The following is a 21,971-nucleotide window of genomic DNA, read 5'->3' as shown; positions in this document are numbered from 1 at the left end:
GAGAGGAAGGGAAAGGGATAGAGTTAGAAACATTGATGAGAAACATCCATCAGCTGCCTCCTGCACACACACACACACACACACACCCCCACTGGGGATGTGCCCGCAACCAAGGTACATGCCCTTGACTGGAGTCGAACCTGGGACCCTTGAGTCGGCAGACTGACGCTCCTTTCACTGAGCCAAACCGGTGAAGGCGAGGCCCCATTTCTTAATCTCTTCCTGTTCTTTTCAGGTAAAATGAGGCACCAGTATTTAACCCTATGCACTGCGAGGGGGGTAGTGAGCCAATTCATTTCTTCAACAAGCCCCAGAGCCTGATCTCCTGGCAATGTTAGCAGCGAAGGTCTGGAGCCCAGGCCTGCCCTGGGGAGAGAAGCATTCTCCTGTGGCACCACCCCCAGCCGCTCCTGCCTCCCTTCTGGGGCAGGAGAGGGTCAGCCGAGGCTGCCGTGGCCTCTTCCCTCTCGGGGAGACGGCCCAGGACGGGGTGGGGAACGGCCCTGCCCCGGCTGCAGGCGCAGGAAGTCCAGCGCACAAAACCGTTGGCCGAGGCCTCTTTACGGTCCCTCTCCCTCTGCCCTCCCCGCCTCGCATCTAGTTTAGGCTCTCCACACTAAGTCATTCAAGCCCGGGGCCGCCAGAAAAAAGAAGGCGCTGTTCGGGGGATGGCAGATGATCAAGAGCTCAGACAGCTGCGATGAAGGATTAGTTGTGGGTTTTTCTCGGGGCCTCGCTACACACTGGGTTGCAGCTCCATGTGCAAACACTATTAAAGGAGAATGTTTGCTCTGGCACCGGCCCACCTCCTCCCCACAGCTCCGGCATTGAATTTTTTATTTTATTTTATTTTAAAAAAAAAGAAAGAAAGAAAAAAAGAAAACTGAAGGCGCTTGGGTTTACGGCTCACATTTAAAACTTAAAAAAAACACGTTATTCCCATCCGTGTTGGCAGAAACCGGCCCCTGTTTATCCCACCGGCAGTCATAATAAACCCTTTCCCCACTGACGACCTAACAAGCCATTTTCTGTTTGCCACCGAGTTCGCTTCAATACGGTGTTTGTGCTCCGAGCGCTCCCTTCGTCAGAACCGCTGAAAGCAGCCTCTCCCACGGCGCTCTGTGGTCCACGGGGCCAGCGGTTCTACAGGGATGGACCCCAGGGGCGAGGACAGGTTGGTGGCAGGAGACAGAAAGCCTCAGGGAGATAGAAAGCCTCAGGATGCGGAGAGATGAGTACATTGGATATGTTGATAGAGGAGACACTCCAGACAATTAGTCCCTTTTAAACCTTTGTGTCCACACACACACACACACACACACACACACACACACACAAACCCTCAGCCATCCACTGCCCATGTCTGCATGGGAACAGGGGCCAGGGTGGGTCGCCTTAGGCCTGCCCAATGGGTGCCCTGCCCGGGTTACCAGACCAGCAATGGGGCTGGACAGATCCCCCGCCCCAGCCACTGGGGCGGTGGCCTCCCTGGGTGGACCAGACAGAGAACCGTGTGGAGGGTCAGAGGGCAAGTGAGGGATCGTGGGCGAGTCTGGAAACTCCCCCAGCTCACAAATGCGTTCGCTTTTTGTTTTCAAAAGATAGAGCAGACCGATGCTGCGCCCTTGAGGCTCCATCCGGGAATCCCCTAGGCTCACCTAAGAAAGCCGTCCATGGGGGCGCCGGGCGGAGGTCCCGGAGTGCAGCCGGCACACGGGGGTTTCGTGGCAGGCTTGGAGAAATCCGCTCACCGTTCTGTTCTTTAAAGATCGGTGTTGTTTCCCTTGGCGTTAAACAGTTTAATAATTCGGTTCTGCCGCCTTCAATCCAGGCGAGGTGCCGACGATGATGTTGATCCTACTATCGCTGGGTTCCTTCCTCGGAGGACATTGCTAGGATGGGAGTGGAGGTGGTTTTCAATCCCCAGGGACAAGAGGCCAAGTTCAGAGAGTGAATGAGGACACCACCATCACCATCACCATCACCATCACCATCTCACCACCACCGCCGCCACCACCCAACCCCGTGCGGAAAAACACCACACACAGCTCAGCCCAGACTCCGAGGCACAGGCAGAGGACCAAACGGGGGCTCTGCAGGCCCCAGAGGTGGAGTGGGTCACCCCCCGCCCCAGCCCTGGCCCTGTGGGGTCCCCGGGCTTCTCCTCACACACTGGGAAGGTCATGGCAGCCAGGAGCCTCTGGGGAGTTAAACAGCTGCTGGGTGTACCCCCCCCCCCATGACTCAGGAACCCTGGGGCTGGGCGTCCGCTCCCTGGGTCCCCCTCTACTTTGTAGTCCTCACCTATGGCCTCTCCCCCACGGCCTCTAAAAAGGAAGTCTCTCTTGGGGAGGAGAGGGTGGGACAAGGGAAGAAAGGAGAACCCCGCATCCCATGAGCTGGGGTGGAGCCATCCGTAAAGCCAAGAACACTGACTCCTTTGGCTAAGCTGACCCCTAGGAGTCCAGACTCTGCTGGTGTCGGCACCTCCAGCCACAGCCACACCAGCGGGTTGCTGTCTTGAGTTGAGTAGCCTGGATCCTGACAGGAGGACTTCATGTAGGTAAAACAGGAAGTGCTCTCAGGAGAAGGGAAATGGGGACGGACAGCACCGCAGGAGAACTAGGGTACATCCCGGTCCCAGAGGCTGGGCCAGTGAGATGGGGGGAAAAGGAAGCTGCAGAAGCAAAGATGTGTTTTCCAACACCACTCAGTCATCCTTACACCGAAGCCCCCACTCTCGCTGCCCCTTCATTCCTCCCCCGGCCGTGGTGGGGAAAGACCTGCCTCCTGCCTCCATCCCCGGCGGGTCCCTACGAGACTAAGTGGGCTTATCGGAGGAGGGGATAGGGTTGAATTTAAAAAGCTCAGATTCTAGAACCCCACACTCTTCTGTTTTTCTCCACCCTCAAAGGTGGCTCCTTCTTAGTCCTCCTGGTGGGATTCTCATTGCTCATGGGGATTTAAAAAAAAAGACTAAAATCTGGAAGAGCAGGAAGATCAAAGTAGGTTTTCACAATTACCATCTTTTAGGAGTATTTTTCTTATTTAAAATATAGTGTTTTTTTTTTCTGGGCAGAGGGGGATTGGAAAGACTGGTGAGAAAGAAGATAGGTATGGATATGAAGAAGGCGGTGTGAATATGGGGAAGACAGGTGTGAAGATGGGGAGATAGGCGAGAACACAAGGAAAGCAGGTGTGAACTCAGGGGGGGGATGCTGGTGCGAACTCAGGGGAAGCCGGTGTGAACTCAGGGGAAGCCGGTGTGAACTCGGGAAGCCGGTGTGAAGACGGGGAGGCAGGGGTGGTCACGGGGAAGGCATGCTCACCCCTGGTTACATGTAGTGAGAGACAGAGCTTCCCTTTCACTTCACAGAGCAGAGAGAAGGCTGTGAGGTATCAACCGCGTGGGCAGTTGGGAAAAGAAAGACAGAGAATCTGTGTTTCTTAAACATCGGAGGGAAGTGTCCTTGTCTCCTGTTGACTAGCTGGTCTCCTCCAGCTCCAAGAGGTCATCCACGAATTCCACCACCTCTCCCTGCAAGAGACAACAGGACGCCTCCGCTGAGCGGGCTGCCTGGCTCTAAGGTGCGGGGAGCAGACTATTTCCAAGAGGCCGTTGCCCGCCACCTGCGAGGGCCATAGCAGCCCTCCCTCCGCCCCTGCCCTCGGGCCCAGGGGACCCGGCTTCTCCCTGGGAGGGGACCTGGCTCCCACTCCATGTGAACGTGGAGTCACATGCCCCCACAGATGCCCTGTGCAAGGTGGGCAGGCCAGCCACCCTCCAAAAGACCCTGCTCGGCACCCCCCTTCTGGACCTCCTCTCCACCCCCCTCCCCCCCCTCCCATTAGCTGTTATCCCACAGGAACACTTTCGACCTGTTCCTTGTCTTGCCTTGATCACCAGACTGTGGGCTTTTTGGGACCAAGACCTGGGTTACTTTTCTTCCTCTTAAAAAAAAAAATATATATATATATATATATATATATATATATATATATATATATATATATATATATATAGTTGATTTTTTTACAGAGAGGAAGGGAGAGGGATAGAGAGTTAGAAACATCAATCAGCTGCCTCCTGCACACCCCCTACTGGGGATGTGCCCGCTACCAAGGTACATGCCCTTGACCAGAATCGAACCTGGGACCCTTCAGTCTGCAGGCCGACGCTCTATCCACTGAGCCAAACCGGCCTCGGCTGGGTTACTTTTCTTAACGTTTCTTTATCAGTGACATGAGAGGGCTTTACTGAATTTTCATGACAAAAGCATCCAGCGAGGTAGGAACAGATGTGGGGCTTCCTCGACCTGACAGGGCGCGACGAGACCCCGTTCCCTGGGAACATAGTGGTGGTTTTACTTCTCCTTCCATCTGGATGCCTTCTATTTATTTTTCTTCGCTAACTGCCCTGGCTAGAGCCTGCACCACAATGTCAAGTAGAAATGGAGAGTGGACAGACACCTGTCTTGCTCCCATTCTTGGAAGAAAAGCAATGGTTCAGCATTTAGTATGTTGTTAGCTGTGGGTTTTTTTGTTTTTGTTTTTGTCGTGTCAGTGGAGGAAGTCCCCCTTCTATTCCTACTTTGTTGGGTGTTTTTATCCCGAAGGTTCAGGGAAACGCTCTCTCGTGCCACAAGTGAGGGAACAACTTCAGAAAGCTAGAGCGACCTGCAGGATGACAATATCCATATTACCAATCAACTGTCTCTCTATACACCAGCAATAGATAACGAAAAAATAAAAATAAGGAAACAATGCCATTCAATTAGCATCAAGAATAACAAAATTTTCCCTGGCCAGGTAGCTCAGTGGCTTCATCCTGATACACCAAGGTTGTTGGTTCGATCCCCTGTCAGGGTACATATAAGAATCAACCCATGGCCCTGGCTGGTTTGGGCTCAGTGATTATTAGAGCCTCGGCCCTCGGACTGAAGGGTCATGAGTTTGTTTCCGGTCAAGGACATGTACCTCGGTTGCAGGCTCAATCCACAGACCCGGTCAGGAGGCAACCAGATGATGTGTTTCTCTCACATCAATGTTTCTCCTCTCTCTCTTCCCCATACACCCCCCCCCACACTCCTTCCCTCCCTCTCACTAACAAAATAAAAATAATAAAAACATTAAAAAAGAATGCTTAGGCCAAAACCGGTTTGGCTCAGTGGTAGAGCGTCGGTCTGCGGACTGAAAGGTCCCAGGTTCGATTCCGGTCAGGGGCATGTATGTTGGTTGTGGGCACATCCCCAGTAGGGGGTGTGCAAGAGGCAGCTGGTCGATGATTCTCTCTCATCGACGTTTCTGGCTCTCTATCTCTCTCCCTTCCTCTCTGTAAAAAATCAATAAAATATATTTAAAAAAAAAAAAAAAAAAAAAGAATGCTTATTCTTGCCTGATTTGGCTCAGTAGATAGAGCATTGGCCTGCGGACTGAAAAGTCACAGGTTTGATTCCGGTCAAGGGCACATGCCTGGGTTGCAGGCTCGATCCCCAGTGGGGGGGTGTGCAGGAGGCAGCCAATCAAGGATTCTCTCTCATCATTGATGTTTCTATCTCTCTCTCCCTCTTCCTTCCTCTCTGAAATCAATAAAAATGTATTTTAAAAAAGAATGGTTATTCTTAAAAAAAAAAAAAAAAAGAATCAATACACGAATGCATCAATAAGTGGAACAACAAAAAGTCAATGTTTCTCTCTCTCTCTCTCTCTCTCTCTATATATATATATATATATATATATATATATATATATATATATATAATATATATATATATATATTTTTTTTTCCCCCACCATATTTAAAAAAAGAAAGAAGAGCCCTGACTGGTTTGGCTCAGTGGATAGAGCATTGGCCAGCGGACTGAAGGGTCCCGGGTTCGATTCCAGTCAAGGGCATGTACCTTGGTTGCAGGTACATCCCCAATAGGGGGTGTGCAGGAGACAGCTGATCAAAGTATCTAACACTCTATCCCTCTCCCTTCCTCGCTGTAAAAAAATCAATAAAGTATATTTTTTTAAAAGAAGGGGGGGAAAAAAAACAATAAAAGAAGAAGAAGAAAGGCTCATCAATTTCCCTTAAAAGAAAAAAGGATGGTTGGAGGCCCGTGGTGGGCCCCGGAGCAGCAGTGTGCACAGCCTGGGTTCCTAGAAAGCCGCTGGGCCATGGCAGCGCCGGCTCCCATGAAACGCCCACAGACACCGTGTCTCCAGGCCCCTCTGTTCCTATTCCAGGGAGGACTCGCCTTCCCGTGGTGTTAGCGAAGATGTGAGTAATATTTTCTCTTCGCCAGACGTGTGCTAACCATGAAAACTTACCTCATCGTCATCCACGATATTTTCCTGAGCGAAGTCATACAGCTCTTTCTGGAGCGTCGTCACGTTGAAGAACTGAACTGCTTCCTGTTCAGACGCAGACAGGGAACCGTTTAGTATTGGGGTGGGGAGTGGGAGGAACAGGGCACGCACGGGGTTTCTCCTGGGGGTGATGAAAACACTTAAAATGAGGTAGTGGCCATGGCTGCACAACTCTGTGAATGTACTAAAACCAGGCTGGTGCCCCTCCCAAGGGTGAATTTTACTGAATTTAAATTATATCTCATTAAAAAAATAAAAAAAACAAGCCCTAGCTGGTTTGGCTCAGTGGATAGAGCGTCGGCCTGTGGACTGAAGGGTCCCAGGTTCGATTCTGGCCAGGAGCACATGCCTGAGTTGTGGGCTTTATCCCCCAGTGGGGGATGTGCAGGAGGCAGCCAATCAATGATTCTCTCTCATCATTGATGTTTCTATCTCTCTCTCCCTCTCCCTTCCTCTCAGAAATCAATAAAGATATATTTAAAACAAACAAAAAACAGCCACAACCGGTTTGGCTCAGTGGATAGAGCGTCGGTCTGCGGACTGAAAGGTCCCAGGTTCGATTCCGGTCAAGGGCATGTACATTGGTTGCGGGCACATCCCCAATAGGGGGTATGCAGGAGGCAGCTGATCGATGTTTCTCTCTCATCGATATTTCTAGCTCTCTATCCCTCTCCCTTCCTCTCTGTAAAAAATCAATAAAATATATATTTAAATAAATAAATAAATAAATAAATGAAACAAAAAACAGCAGCCAATCTCCCTGACTGTGTGTGTGTGTAAATGTGAAGAAAGATATAGGACTGTGTGTATGTGAAAGAGAGAGAGTGAGAGAGAGGCAGAGAGAGAGAGAGAGAGAGAGAGAGATTGTAGGTATGTGTATAGGAGTGAAGGAAAATGAATGTGTGTGTGTGTGTGTGTGTGTGTGTGTGTGTATGAAGAAAAATGTATGAATGGCAAACCAGCACCGCATACAGAAATCCCAATGGAAGTACAAGTTAAGAACAAAGATCACTTAGAAAAGGCCTTTTGAATATAATATATAACCCATGGAGTTCCCTAACACCATTTGAGGCTGAGTTTGTCCAGCGTGGGGATTAAGTGACGATCCATTAGTAAAGGAGCCCACCACGAAGCCGCTAGAAATAATAACAAAGCAGGTGTACAGGTGTGACATGGAAAATGCTCATGAACTGCTAGGAAGACGAAGCAAGCTGCAAAACAGTATGTGAAGTGTGAGCCTGTTTCTGTAAAAATAAACAAATGCGGGCTACAGAGATGACTACGTGCAGCTATAAGGCAGGGGCTAAAGAGGAAGAACGGAGTGACGAGGGAACACTTTTACTTTCTGAGTAAAATGTTTCTGCAATGGCTTGAAATCTGTAGAATTTTTACTGGTTTAAAAAATCAGAATACAGCAGTGAAATGTTAGAGAGCAAAACACAGAAAATAAAACGAGTTTCCTTTCCTTTCCCAATAACCCCTTCTCTTCAGGTGCAAAGCAGTCTCCTGAGACTAAAGAGGAGGAAGGCCCTGACTGGTGGCTCAGTGGTTAGAGTGCTGTCCTGCGCACCGAAGGGTCTCGCGTTCAATTGCCAGTCAAGGGCACGTATCTGGGTTGCAGGTTCGATCCCCAGTCCTGGCCATTGAGCCTGCAGGGAGGCAACTAATGGATGTCTCTCTCTTTCTCTCTAAAAATCAATGGAAAAAATATCCTCCGGTGAGGATTAACAACAAATAGATAGCCGAAACCGGTTTGGCTCAGTGGATAAAGCATCGGTCTGCGGACTGAAGAGTCCCAGGTTCGATTCCGGTCAAGGGCATGTATATTGGTTGCGGGCACATCCCCAGTAGGGGGTGTGCAGGAGGCAGCTGATCGATGTTTCTCTCTCATCGATGTTTCTAGCTCTCTATCTTTCTCCCTTCCTCTGTAAAAAAATCAATAAAATATATATATTTTAAAAAAACCACCAAATAGATAGATAGATAGATAGATAGATAGACAGACAGAGAGATAAAGTAGGAAAGGAATGTGATGCCCGGTGCATTGGCACTTACTGGTCTGGGCTGGAAGTGCTCATCCGACAGGCCCCACTTGTCCCTGTGGTACTGGTAATACACCAGGTTCTGCTGCATGACCTTGTCGTTGGGGTCAAAGAGCAGGTAGCTGACCGCGCAGGGCGCCGCGTTCTTCAGGTCACTCACTGGGGTCGGGGAGGAAGAGGAACAGGACATCAGTCGCTCTCACCTGCCACCCTTCCTGCACGTGCAGCTTCCTAAGGAAAAGCCCCTTCGGGCAGCCCCTCCTTCCGAAGGCTGTGATCAACCAGAGTCACCCCTGGGTGGGCAGGTCACAGACCGGGTCTCCATGGCAGCCTGGAGTTTTGAAACCTGGAAGTTCCTTGTCAGGCAGGAACCTTTGCAGAAATGCCTACTATCATCCGCCTCAGGCTCTGCTCTGAGCTGGTCTCCCATCCCTGGAACCAGAGAAGCCTGGGGCCCACGGCCTAGAATGTCGTGGGGCTGAGGAGAGAGAGTGAGAGGGAGGATGGGCTTAGCCAATGAACCCCCCATCGGGGTCCTCCAGTGCCTGGGCCCCGTTTGGATGGAACCACAACCTCCAGATTCAGGTGGGCCCTCCTAGAGCTAAACCAAACCTAGAAGGCCCAACGGATGGTGGCCTCTCCAGGCTGGCAGAGATCTGAAAGGTCACCTGGGCCCGGCCAGTGTGGTTCAGTGGATAAGCGTTGACCTATGAACCAGGTCATGGTTTGATTCCCACACAAGGCATATGGCAAGAGGGAGCTGATCAATGATGTGCTCTCATCATTGATGTTTCTTTCTCTCTCTCTCCCTCTCCCTTCTTCTCTGAAACCAATAAAAATATATATTTTTAAAAAGTCACCTGGTCTTTTCATCTGCTGGAAGCAAGGTTCCCCTTAGAGTTGCCTCACCTTCGACAGCAGTTTTATTAGCACAGGAGTTTAGGAGAGGTTGGGATTTGTCTTAGGGCTGGGGACGAGGAAGAAGGCACATTCCGTCCCATTTACAACCCAGGAACACTACCAGTAAGTACCTTTGCTAGAGCTCTGAGTATGAATAAACTGCGCCGACTAGTGGCTGTTTCTGGTAACGACAACTTGAAAATCAGGCTTGTAGGAGCCACTTCTTCCCAAGGCCCAGAAAGGGGTCCAGTGTAAGCAACACCACCAGCACACAAGAAATGAGTGCGGCAGGTGACATGTCCACTGGACATGTTCTGGCTGGTACATGTCAGGCTAAGGGAGGACCAACGGGAAGGACACTGTTACAGTCAGAAAAGTAAGGCCCATGACGGGGAGGAAGGGGAGTTAACGGACAAAAAGAACGAACACGTTTATTTAAAAAGAGTTTGCTCTGGTCGAAACCAGTTTGGCTCAGTAGATAGAACATCAGCCTGTGGACTGGAGGGTCCCGGGTTCGATTCCAGTCAAGGGCATGTACCTTGGTTGCGGGCACATCCCTGGCGGGGGGGGGGGGGGGGGGGGGGGTTTGCAGGTGGCAGCTGATCGATGTTTCTCTCTCATCGATGTTTCTTACTCTCTATCTCTCTCTCTTCCTCTCGGTAAAAAATCAATAAAATATATTTAAAAAAAAAAAAAAAGAGTTTGCTCTGTGCCGGTGTGTGAATGCCCTCAGCGTTTCGTGTCTAGCAATGGACTTAATCCTCACCACAGTGGTATGAGGCTAGGGCTAGCATGTCTACTTTACAGACAAGGAAACGGAGATACAGAAGTAAGTGACGAAGGTGGAATTTGAATGCAGTCAGCCTGGTTCCAGGGTCTGTGGGCGGAGTCACCACGCATGCTGCCCTTTTTGTGGGAAGCACGCATTAGGGTTGATGATGGCACTTGGATGGATTCCCCCAAAATCGCAGGTAAGGGTCATGACCTCTCTTGTATGGAAGGGGAAGCTGAGTCTTTGAAGGACTGAGTCCCTTTCGCAAGATCTCCACAGAAGAGGGTGACTTACATTTATAATAGGCAAACTGCAAGTAATGATACATGGTCGCCACAAACTTGTCCACGGGGTAGCCTCCTATCACTGGGGTGAGGTTCTCTTCGCACTGGAGTTTGCATTCCAGAACTTCTACGTAATGATCTGAAAGGACAGACAAATGTTTTCTTTCTTTCTTTTTCCCCCCATTACTTTCTTAATGGTCCCTCTGCCCCACCTCCCAACCCATAAAGGTAAAAATGACAAATAATGAAGGTAACATATTTGCAACACTTATGATAAAGGACTCAAACCTTTAACATGTCCTGTTTCTCAAATATTAACAAGAAAAAGACAAATAACCGATGTAAAAATGGTCAAAAAGATGTGGAGAGAAGAAATGATAAAAAAAAAAAAGAAGGCTAATAAACACTGAAAAGATGCTAAATCTCATAATTAAGAAATTTTCTTTAGACAGAGCCACACATAAGCATTATTCAAAACAGCAAACAAACATGGAAATAACCTAAATGCCAATCAACAGGATGGTGATTAATAAATTATGGTACAGCCCTAGCCGGTTTGGCTCAGTGGATAGAGTGTCGGTCTGCGGACAGAAGGGTCCCAGGTTTGATTCCGGTCTAGGTCATGTACTTTGGTTGCGGGCACGTCCCCGGTAGGGGGTTTGCAGGAGGCAGCTGATCGATGTTTCTCTCTCATCGATGTTTCTAGCTCTCTATCCCTCTCCACTCCTCTCTGTAAAAAATCAATAACATATATTTTAAAAAATAATAAGAAAAGAAAAAAGGTACTCAGTGGGAAAAGAGATACCTGAGCAAAAAAAAAAAAAAAAAAAAAATTAAAAATTAAAAAATAAAAAAACCTTAGATTCACAAGATTTCGACAGCCTTTACCCAATAAAGTGCACAGCGACTTTCCAAGAGGCAGACGGTGCTCAGCTCTGTGCCAGACTTAGTGACTAGGGCACCTTCCTATGAGGTGCAGCCCTAGGCTCATGTTCCCAAAGCCAACTTGGGAAATCTTACCGCCACTTCCCGTTTTCTGAGCGATGCTGCCCACTAGAGGTTCAAGAGAAACCCTCGGGAGATCGGCGCTAACCCTGCTGATGTTGTAAATCTCTCTTCGCTCTCTCTTGGGTTTTCTAAGCTTCCTATAATGAGCATGCACTGCTTTATCATCAGACAATTAACTGCTTTCCAGAAGTTATCTTGGTGACAGCTATTTAGAGGCTCATCGTACGCTTCATCCTGCCTTTGTTTGTGCTGGAGAATGCCTCAGTGACGGGAGGCACGAGGTACCCTGGGGCCCGTGTTTATGTTCCCGGGAGCCTGTGGGGAACCTGTCACTGGGCAGTGCTGATGCGGTCGGCCTCCTCTGCAGGTCTGTGCTGGTGCGAGCTGTCAGACTCCCCATTTCTCCGGAAGCCCTGCCACATCTGATCTGTGGAGGTGCCGGCCACACTCAGAAGCTCCTCCTCAGAGGCCCCGGGCAGCCGGCCGCCCCATCCACAGCTGGGACTCAGCGCCACCAACCTGCTATGGAGAGGTAGAAGTCCTTGAAGTCCTTGATCTCCCTGGCGCCCTCGCAGGCGGCCAGGCACTCGTAGAAGGCTTTGAAGAAGTCGGGGAGGGCCAGCTCCATGTCGGTGATGGACGTCCTCCAGTTCTCCCCGTTGTACGCCCGCACGGCTCGGATGAACAGGCTCTGGAAGGCAGGGGGAAGCTGGTGGAACTCCCCGGCGTGCAGGCGGGGGGGCCCTGCCCTCCCGGAAAAATCAGACCTCCGCAGAGCTCCATTCTCATTCACTCTGAAGACACCACACTGGCCCTTCCGTAAACAGGAAGCCAGTTGCCGAAACCGGTTTGGCTCAGTAGATAGAGCATCAGCCTTAGGACTGGAGGGTCCCAGGTTCGATTCTGGTCAAGGGCATGTGCCTTGGTTGCGGGCACATCCCCAGTAGTGGGGTGGGGGGCGGGCAAGAGGCAGTTGATCGATGATTCTCTCTCATTGATGTTTCTAACTCTCTATCCCTTTCTCTCTTCCTCTCTGTGTAAAAAATCAATAAAATATATTTTTTTAAAAACACAACAGGAAGCCAGTTAATGACTTACTTCTGTCTAGCTTTTCCTACCCTGTGTACAATGGTACATGTCTTTTTTTTTTTTTTTTTTAATGTATTTTTATGGATTTCAGAGAGAGGAAGGGAGAGGGAGAGGAAAAAAAAAAAAACATCAATGAGAGAGTCATTGATCAGCTGCCTCCTGCACGCCCTTCTACTGAGGACTGAGCCCACAACCTGAAATGTACCAGGAATCGAACCCTGACCTCCTGGTTCTTGGATCGATGCTCAGCCACTGAGCCATACTGGCCGGGCCAATGGTATGCTTCTTAATTCATTTAATTCAAAAGATTGCAAATGCTTAATAATAAAATCAAGTTCAAGTGGAGGATAAAGAGGAAACTATAGTGAAAGAAATCAGAGCAGCAGTCCTCAGGGGGTCAGGGTTTGGGGCAAAGGGGACATGAGACAACATGTTAGGGGAGATGAAAATATTCTGTCATGATTATGGTGGAAGTTACAGGACTGCATATATTTGTCCAAACTCATTGAATTGTACACTTAAAATCTGTAATTAAAACTTAAATATGTTATACCTCAATAAAGCTGATCTTAAAAAATTGAATCCAGGCCGAAACCGGTTTGGCTCAATGGATAGAGTGTCGGCCTGCAGACTGAAAAGTCCCGGGTTCGATTCTGGTCAAGGACATGTACCTTGGTTACAGGCACATCCCTGGTTGGGGGGGGGGGGGGGGGGTGGGCGGAGATGCAGGAGGCAGTTGGTTGATGTTTCTCTCTCATTGATGTTTCTAGCTCTCTATTCCCTCTCCCTTCCTCTCTGTAAAAAAAAAATCAATAAAACGCCGAAACCGGTTTGGCTCAGTGGGTAGAGCGTCAGCCTGCAGACTGAAAGGTCCCAGGTTCGATTCCGGTCAAGGGCATGTACCTTGGTTGCGGGCACACCCCCAATAGGGGATATGCAAGAGGCAGCTGGTAGATGTTTCTCTCTCATCGATGTTTCTAACTCTCTATCCCTCTCTCTTCCTCTCTGTGAAAATCAATAAAAAATATATATATTTTTCAATCAATAAAATATATATTTTTAAAAATTGAATCCAGGAAGAGAGGTAAGCTTGAGAGCAGGTGCCGAACACCTGTCCCCTAACAGTGCAGTCACAAATAGGGAGGATGCACCAGCACCAGTTACTGCGAAGGGCAGCCCCCTGCCGGACAGAAGGCACTTCATGGAATTTCTGCTCATGGCTGACCAGACCGGGTAAAAGAGAAATGACGAGGGCTGAGGAAGCAGCGTGGTCTCATGGGAAATAAATACAGATCCCAGATACACGCACAGACCTGCTCACCTGGAGGGGCCAGGACAGCCTCAGCATTCTCTCCTGGAAGAGTGAGGGGACCCCAGGAAAGAGATTTCACACACTGCGTGTGAGGGTCACCACTGCTGAACTGGCGGGCTGGTCACACTGTGGGAAACTCTGTAGTCAGACTCCCCTGGCTCCCCCTGCATACTTCCAACATGCCCCTGCGTCTTCAATCCTGCCCCGCCTTTCATTGCTATTCATGTCCCCAGTGCCTGAGTCCAACAGGCCCAGACAATGGTAAGAGGGGTTAGAGTCTTCCTCTTCTCACTGTCCTCACTAGTTCTCATCAGCATTCCTCTTTGCAGATGCATAGATCCAAGTAGCTTCTCACCTTAGCCAGTGTGGCTCAGTGGATAGAGCATCGGCCTGCGGACTGAAGTGTCCCAGGTTCGATTCCGGTCAGGGCACATGCCCAGGTTGCGGGCTCGATCCCCAGTAGGGGGCGTGCAGGAGGCAGCTGATCCAAGATTCTCTCTCCTCGTGGATGTTTCTCTCTCTCCTCCTCTCCCTTCCTCTCTGAAATAAAAAAAATTAAAAAAAAATAAAAGTAGCTTCTCACCGGTCAAGTCTGTCCTCCTAGCCTCTCTATTCCCTTTCCACTTTAATCTATAATAATAAAAGCGTAATATGCTAATTAGACCAGACGTCCTTCTGGATGAGGCCAGCGCTGCGAGGGAAGCCTGGGTCCCGAGTGCCAGAGGAAAGCCGGTGCTGGCAGCTGGGGGAAGGAAGGCCTTCTCTTGCACAGATTTTGTGCATCGGGCCTCTAGTCCTTAGATGTCTACCCTCGTCCGATGAGTACACTTCTTCAACAATTCACATGGCGACCGACCAGTGTGTAACACTCCAAATATACCTCATACGACTTGGTTTCCAAGTCTTTGATGTAGTCCTCGGCATCCGGCAAGCTCTTGTAATAAGCCATGTTCTTCTTCATCATTTCGTCATCAGGATGCTTCAGCAGGAAGGTGTGGGCAGCTGCGATAGCTTTTGGGAGGTTATTTGCCTAAAGTAGAGAGAAGAATGAAGAAAGCCACTCAGTGGATGGTGAGCAATGACTTAGCAAAACCAGAAGGTCTGTTGGATCGTCAGCAACTTAGTGTTTCTACACAACGTTCCCAGGTTAGGGTTCAGAGACTTCCATGGCACATTAAGACTTGGTCCAGCCGAAAGCGGTTTGGCTCAGTGGATTGAGCGTCGGCCTGCAGACTGAGAGGTCCCAGGTTTGATTCCAGTCAAGGGCACGTATTGGTTGCGGGCATATCCCCAGTAGGGGGTGTGCAAGAGGCAGCTGATCGATGCTTCTCTCTCATCGATGTTTCTGGCTCTCTATCCCTCTCCCTTCCTCTCTACAAAATCAATAAAATATATTAAAATACATAATAACCCAGCTTTCCTTTTATTTGGGTTTTAGTGCTATTTTATTGCTCATGTGGCTGTTTCAGGGGAAATATGAAAAACAGATCTTGCAGGCTAAACACTCAAAGCAAAGTTAAACAAAACAACCAACTTCTACCCTCCAGAGTCTAGCAAATGTCATGCATCTAGCCGAAACCGGTTTGGCTCAGTGGATAGAGCGTCGGTCTGCGGACTGAAAGGTCCCAGGTTCGATTCCGGTCAAGGGCATGTACATTGGTTGCGGGCACGTTCCCAGTGGGGGGTATGCAAGAGGCAACTGGTCGATGACTCTCTCATCGACGTTTCTAGTTCTCTATCCTTCTCCCTTCCTCTCTGTAAAAAATCAATAAAATATAAAAAGAAAAGAAATCCTAGATATCTTCATGTTCTCAAAAACAAACAAACAAACAAACAAACAACAGCTTTAAAAAAATGTCATGAATCTAATGTTGCAGTCATTAAAATAAATGCAGTTATACTGTTTTTAAAATTGTTTCCAATTAGGTAAAGTAGAATCTGGGCTCTCTAGTCTTGGCAAAACCCAGTGAAGACCTGCAAAGCCAATGCCTCTTTACCCAGTAACAGGGATTTCAGCCCATTCTTAAAACGTGTGGGTCTCCAAGGATAGAGAACTGCAATTTGTGTGGCTATTTTTAGCCAGCAATCACAGACAGAATATAAGCAGCCGCAAAAAGGAGAAAGACAGCTGAAACTGGTTTGGCTCAGTGGTGGAGCGTCGGTCTGCAGACTGAAAGGTCCCAGGTTCGATTCGGTCAAGGGCATGTACCTGGGTTTCGGGCACATCCCCAGTAGGGGGTGTGCAAGAGGCAGCTGGTCGATGTTTCTCTGTCATCGACGTTTCTAGCTCTCTCTCTCTCTCCCTTCCTCTCTGTAAAAAATCAATAAAATATATATATTTTTTTTAAAGGAGAAAGACAGCTGTGCTAAATTTATTTATTTTTTTAAAATATATTTTATTGATTTTTTACAGAGAGGGAGAGAGATAGAGAGCTAGAAACATCGATGAGAGAGAAACATCGACCAGCTGCCTCTTGCACACCCCCCACTGAGGATGTGCCCGCAACCAGTGTACATGCCCTTGACCGTAATCGAAACTGGGACCTTTCAGTCCACAGACCGACGCTCTATCCACTGAGCCAAACCGGTTTGGGCAGCTGTGCTAAATTTAGAAGACATTCAGCAGAGAGCACCAACCCGGATGAATCAGTGCTAAATTCTGCTCCTCCAGGCAGGGATGTGTTGTTCTCCCTTTTCCTGGCCTCGACTTCCTCCTCTTTTAAAGGGACTAGGCACTGAGGCAGGTTTGGCTCAGTGGATAGAGCATCGGCCTGTGGACTGAGGAGTCCCGGAGTGGATTCCGGCCTGGGACATCTACCTTGGTTGCGGGCACATCCCCAGTTGGGGGTTGGGGGGAGGGTGTGTGTCCAGGGGGCAGCTGATTGATGTTTCTCATTGATGTTTCTGACTCTCTATCCCTCTCTGTAAAAAAAAAAATTAAAAAAACCCAATAAAATATACTTAAAAATAAATAAATAAAGGGACTAGGCAGCTCCTCAGGCCCTCTGTTAGGGAAAGGGACTTTAATGGCATATACTGTCTTCCAAGAATGGGTAACAACGACCAGGCGACCCATTGCGCTAGATGTTCTGTGCACGTATTCTCTGCCTCAGAACAACCTTTCAGGAAAGGTATTTCCAGCTCTGAGATGAGTAAGGGCGGAGTGATCTGGAGGCTTCCTTGGCCAAGGCTTTGGGCGTCTGAGAGCCGGGTGCAGCCATGGCGGTGGAAGCTGGCGCAGCACGAAGGGGGCGGGGCCTGCGCCGGGGGCGGGGCCTGCGTCAGGGCGGAGCCTGCGCCGGGGGCGGGGAAGGGGCGGGGCCAGCAAGGGCAGACTTGCCTTGAAGTAGGCCCAGCACGAAGGGGGGCGGGGCCTGCTCCTGGGGCGGAGCCTGCGCCTGGGCGGCCCCGGGGCGGGAAAGAGGGCGGGGTCTGTGCCAGGCGCGGGGCGGACTTGCCTTGAAGTAGGCGAACTGCAGGAACTTGTAGGGCTCCCGACGCTGGAACTCGGCCAGGACCTCGCGGCTGGGCTGCGACTGACGGAAGGCCGGTAGGCCCTGCTTGCAGCGCTTGAGGCAGTGCGCCCGGCGCAGCAGGCCCCCGAAGAGCCGCAGCTCGGGGTAGCGGGCCAGGCCGGCGGCGGCGGCGGCGGGCTCGGGCGCGGGCGCCGCGCTGCAGTTGCGGTGGCAGAAGGCCTCGCTGTCGCGCAGCAGGCGGTGCAGCCGCAGGCTGATCTCCAGGTAGCCCACGCTCTCGGCCCAGCGCTCGCCGCCGTACTGGTCCAGGGCGTGCCGGTAGGCCGACTCGAGCGGCATCAGCTCGTCCCGCGGGAAGCTGCGGAAGCTGTAGCGCTCGTACTGGGCGCGCCCGGGGCGCAGCGCGCAGCCCGCGCACAGCAGCAGCAGCAGCGCCCCGGCCGCGCCGCGTCCCGGCTCCATCATCGCGCCGCCGCCGGGCGGAAGGAAGGGAGGAAGGAAGGAAGGACGGGAGCAAGGAGGGGAGGAAGGAGGACAGCGCGAGGCGGCGGGCGGAATGCCGTGGAGGCGGGGACGCCAGCCTCTGGCCCGCCCCGTCCGGCCGCCCCTCCCCACCCGGACCGAGGGGGTCCCTGCAGCCGCCCGGGTGGGAATGGATGGTGCCCCGGGAAGAACCAGGTGCCGACACTGTCCAACTGGTGCCGGTGCTCTGCTGTTCCCTGGTCGGGGGGTGGCGGTCTGTGAGCCAAATGCTGCCCTAATAAGATCTTAAACATTTTTTTAAAAAAGATATTTTACAGAGAGCCAAAAACATCGACCAGCTGCCTCCTGCACACCCCCAACCGGGGATGTGCCCACAACCGAGGTACATGCCCTTGACCGGAATCAAACCTGGGACCCCCTCAGTCCGCAGGCCAATACTCCATCCACTGAACCAATCCAGTTTCAGCTAATAGATCATAAACTTTATAATCACTTAGAGGACTTGTGAAAACGCAGATGCCTGGGCTGTACCCCCAGAGTTTCTGATTTAGCAAGTCTGAGGGTATGACTTAGAATTTTATTCTAATGATCTCTTGAATTTTATTTTTAAATTACCGTTTGCATTCAATATAATTTTGTATTCGTTTCAGATGTGCAGTAGAGCAGTTAAACAATCATATACTTTACAAAATGTATCCCGCCCCTCCACCCCCATCCCATACTTAGTTATTTCTGTATGATTGACTATATTCCCTATGCTGAGATCCCTAGCACTATTTTGTAACTAACCAATTTGTATGTTACCCCTTCACCCAGATGACTAGGCAGAACCCAGAGGATTTTTAAGCAGCGAAACTATTCTGTATGATCCTATAATGGCAGATAAATCTTAATATATACATTTGTCAAAATCCATACAATGTACAATATCAAGAGTGAACCCTAGCCCTGACTGGTTTGGCTCAGTGGATATAGCCTCAGCCTACAGACTGAAGGGTCCTGGGTTCAATTCCAGTCAAGGGCACATGCCTGGGTTGTGTGCTTGATCCCCAGTAAGGGATGTGCAGGAGGCAGCTGATCAATGATTTTCTCTCATCATTGATGTTTCTGTCTCTCTCTCCCTCTTCCTCTCTGAAATCAATAAACACATTAAAAAAAAAAAAAAAAAAAAGAGTGAACCCTAATGTAAACTATGAACTTTGGGTGGCTAGGATGTGTCAGTGTAGGTTAATCAGTTGTAACATGCATCACAGGGTATGGAATTCTGATTGTGGGGAAAGCTGTGTGTATGTAGTGGCACACTGGAAATCTCTGCTCACATGTTTTTTTGTTGTTTGATAGAAATTATTTTTTTAAATATATTTTTATTGATTTTTTACAGAGAGGAAGGGAGAGAGATAGAGAGCTAGAGACGTCGATGAGAGAGAAACACCGTCCAGCTGCCTACCGGGGATGTGCCCGCAACCAAGGTACATGCCCTTGACCGGAATCGAACCCAGGACCTTTCTGTCGGCAGGCCAACGCTCTATCCACTGAGCCAAACCGGTTTTGGCTCTGCTCACATGTTTTAAAAATATGTTTTTATTGATTTCAGAGAAGAAGGGAGAGAAAGAAACATCAGCCATGAGAGTCAATCCTGCAACCTGACCCGGAATTGAACCATGATCTCCTGGTTCATAAGAAGTCAAATCACTGAGCCACACCAGCTGGGCTCTGCTCAATTTTGCTGCAAATAAAACTTACAATAGTCTGTTTTTAAAAAGAATACTAGCCGTTATCTTTAAAAAGTTCCCTCATTTGGGGTTTCTCCGATGTTTCCTCATGATTAGATTCAAATAAGTTCGTTTGGCCAGAAAGCCACAGAAGCGGTACTGCACCTCCCCTGGTGTCACATGACATGGGAGAAACACAGGATCTGCCTCTTATCCGTGAGGTTAACGTTGATTACTTTGGTAGGGTCATGGCTTCTCCACTTCATTACTTTTGTAATTAGTAAATGTTTTTGGTGCCGAGCAGCACTTTTCTTTTTTTTTTTCTTCTTTTTCTTAATATATTTTTTTGATTTTTTACAGAGAGGGACGGAGAGTTAGAAACATCGATGAGAGAGAATCATCGACCAGCTGCCTCTTGCACACCCCCCTACTGGGGATGTGCCCGCAACCAAGGTACATGCCCTTGACCGGAATCGAACCCGGGACCTTCCAGTCCACAGGCAGACACTCTATCCACTGAGCCAAACCGGATTCGGCAGCACTTTTCTGAATAGCAGAAAGCAGAAATAACCTGTCCATAAACGGGGTTATTGTTGTTTTTATTTGTTTGCTTGGTTTTTATTTTTTTTTATTTTAGAGAGTGGAGGGAGGGAGAGAGAGAAACATCAGTTGGGTTGCCTCCCTCACACGCCCTGGCTGGGGATCGAGCCTGAAACCTGGGTATGTACACTGACCGGGAATCGAACCTGTCACCTTTTGGTGTATGGGACGATGCTCCAACCAAATCACACCAGCCAGGGCTGGATTGTTGTTTTTAAGTGAGAATATATGCACATAGAATAATATATTACATCAGGGGGAAATGATAGAATTATAGCTACACATAACACAGTTCAATCTAAAAAAAATAGAGAATAACTTCATTTGTCTAAAGTTTTAAAAGTATGTCAGAGCACACAAAATATTATTTAGGAATGCAAATACTGTAGTCTTACCTCTTACAAGCATGCAGGATGATACCCCAGTGATGAAGAAGGAACCACACAGACACTTCCGATAGTGATTTCCTGTAGGGTGGAAGGAAGCGCATGGAATTGGGATAGAGTCACCTGGGGGAGAAGGAATGGGAGTGAGGATGAGGACACTCACTGTTTCATTTTCTGTGCCATGCATGTATTTTCCCATACATGCATTTGTAAGATATTATCTTATACTTAGTTGTTACTTTAAAACAATTTTTAGGGAAACAATTGCAGCAGTGCAGTAAAGAAAATAAAACGGAGTGGGATGGAGTGGAGAAAGGTTGCACGAATGGGTGGTGTTGAGCAGAAACCTGAATGGAGATGGCAGAATGGCAGAATTCGGGGGAGAGTTTGCCTGGTTCCCGGTTGCCTCCAGCCCAGAGCATCCATGGCCGGCCGTCTTACTTGGAGCTCAATACCCAAATGTGTGGAGAACATGCAAAAGGCAAACGCCCCCATTCAAAAACACACACACAAACAGAAATGTCCAGTAACGCAACAACAACCTTGCAAAGATGTGGCTGAGAGACCCGGGTGATGGAAAGAAGGTAGGAGAGAATGTTTAAAACAGTCCTCACTGTGGCCACTGTGGTTCCGTTGGTTGGAGCAATGCCCAGTACAGCAAAAGGTTGTGGGTTCAGTTCCCAGTTAGGGCACGTACCTAGGGTGCTGGCTCACATTGATGTGTCTCTCCTTCCCTTCCTCTTTCTCTAAAAATCAATAAACATATTCTCAGGTGAAGGTTTTAAAAAAATTATTGAGAGAATAGCCGAAACCGGTTTGGCTCAGTGGTAGAGTGTCGGTCTGCGGACTGAAGGGTCCCAGGTTCGATTCCGGTCAAGGGCATGTACCTGAGTTGCGGGCACATCCCCGGTAGGGGGTGTGCAAGAGGCAGCTGGTCGATGTTTCTCTCTCATTGACGTTTCTAGCTCTCTAGCTCTCTACCTTCCTCTCTGTAAAAAATTAATAAAATATATTTTAAAAAATAAATAAATAAATAAATAAAAATAAAAAAATTATTGAGAGAATAAACAAAAGCAAAGTCCTTGTTTTTTGTTTTGTTTTCCCCCCTAAGGCAAGCCTCCCTTGGGATGTTTTATATTTTTACTTATACCTCAAAAACATACCTGTTTTCAGAAACTGAAAGGGAATTTCTTGTCCCATAAAAACATAGGAACAAGAACATCCTAGCACTCATGACTGTCATATGGCATGCTGCTAACTTTTATGGAAGCTATGAGGAAACTGTTAGCTGATTATTTCACAATTTTATCTTTTTATTCTTTCATAACCATAACCAATAAGTTGGTTGTACAGCTTAACTCCTAAACACAGGTCTCATGATTTCCTGTGTCAGAAAATGTGAAGATGTGAGAAAGATTTGGAATTGCTGCACAGCCCAACTGTCCATTTCAGCAGGCCCAAGACTTTAGGGTTGTTGTTTTTTTTTTTAGCTTTAAAAATATATATTTTTAGTTTTTAAAAAAAATTCTCAGTCTCATATTTTTATTGATGAG

The 21,971-nt window shown here is 48.8% G+C and overlaps 1 protein-coding gene across 1 annotated transcript; it reads right to left on the bottom strand.

Annotated features, from left to right (window-relative positions):
* Window positions 1-855: 855 nt before the first annotated feature.
* CRTAP (cartilage associated protein) lies at window positions 856-17,789 on the bottom strand. Its single transcript, XM_084902219.1, has 7 exons — window positions 17,220-17,789; window positions 14,642-14,791; window positions 11,880-12,051; window positions 10,363-10,491; window positions 8,410-8,555; window positions 6,316-6,399; window positions 856-3,538 (listed from the first exon to the last, which is right to left on the bottom strand). Exons 1-7 carry the CDS (start codon window positions 17,700-17,702, stop codon window positions 3,485-3,487), a joined length of 1,218 nt encoding a protein of 405 aa, XP_084758345.1. The 5' UTR covers window positions 17,703-17,789; the 3' UTR covers window positions 856-3,484.
* Window positions 17,790-21,971: the final 4,182 nt, after the last annotated feature.

This window comes from Pipistrellus hanaki (assembly GCF_964339955.1).
Source record: "Pipistrellus hanaki genome assembly, chromosome: 13".
Lineage (NCBI taxonomy): Eukaryota > Metazoa > Chordata > Mammalia > Chiroptera > Vespertilionidae > Pipistrellus > Pipistrellus hanaki.
Note: the sequence above shows the minus strand (reverse complement) of the source record. Positions and strands in the feature narration are given on the sequence as shown.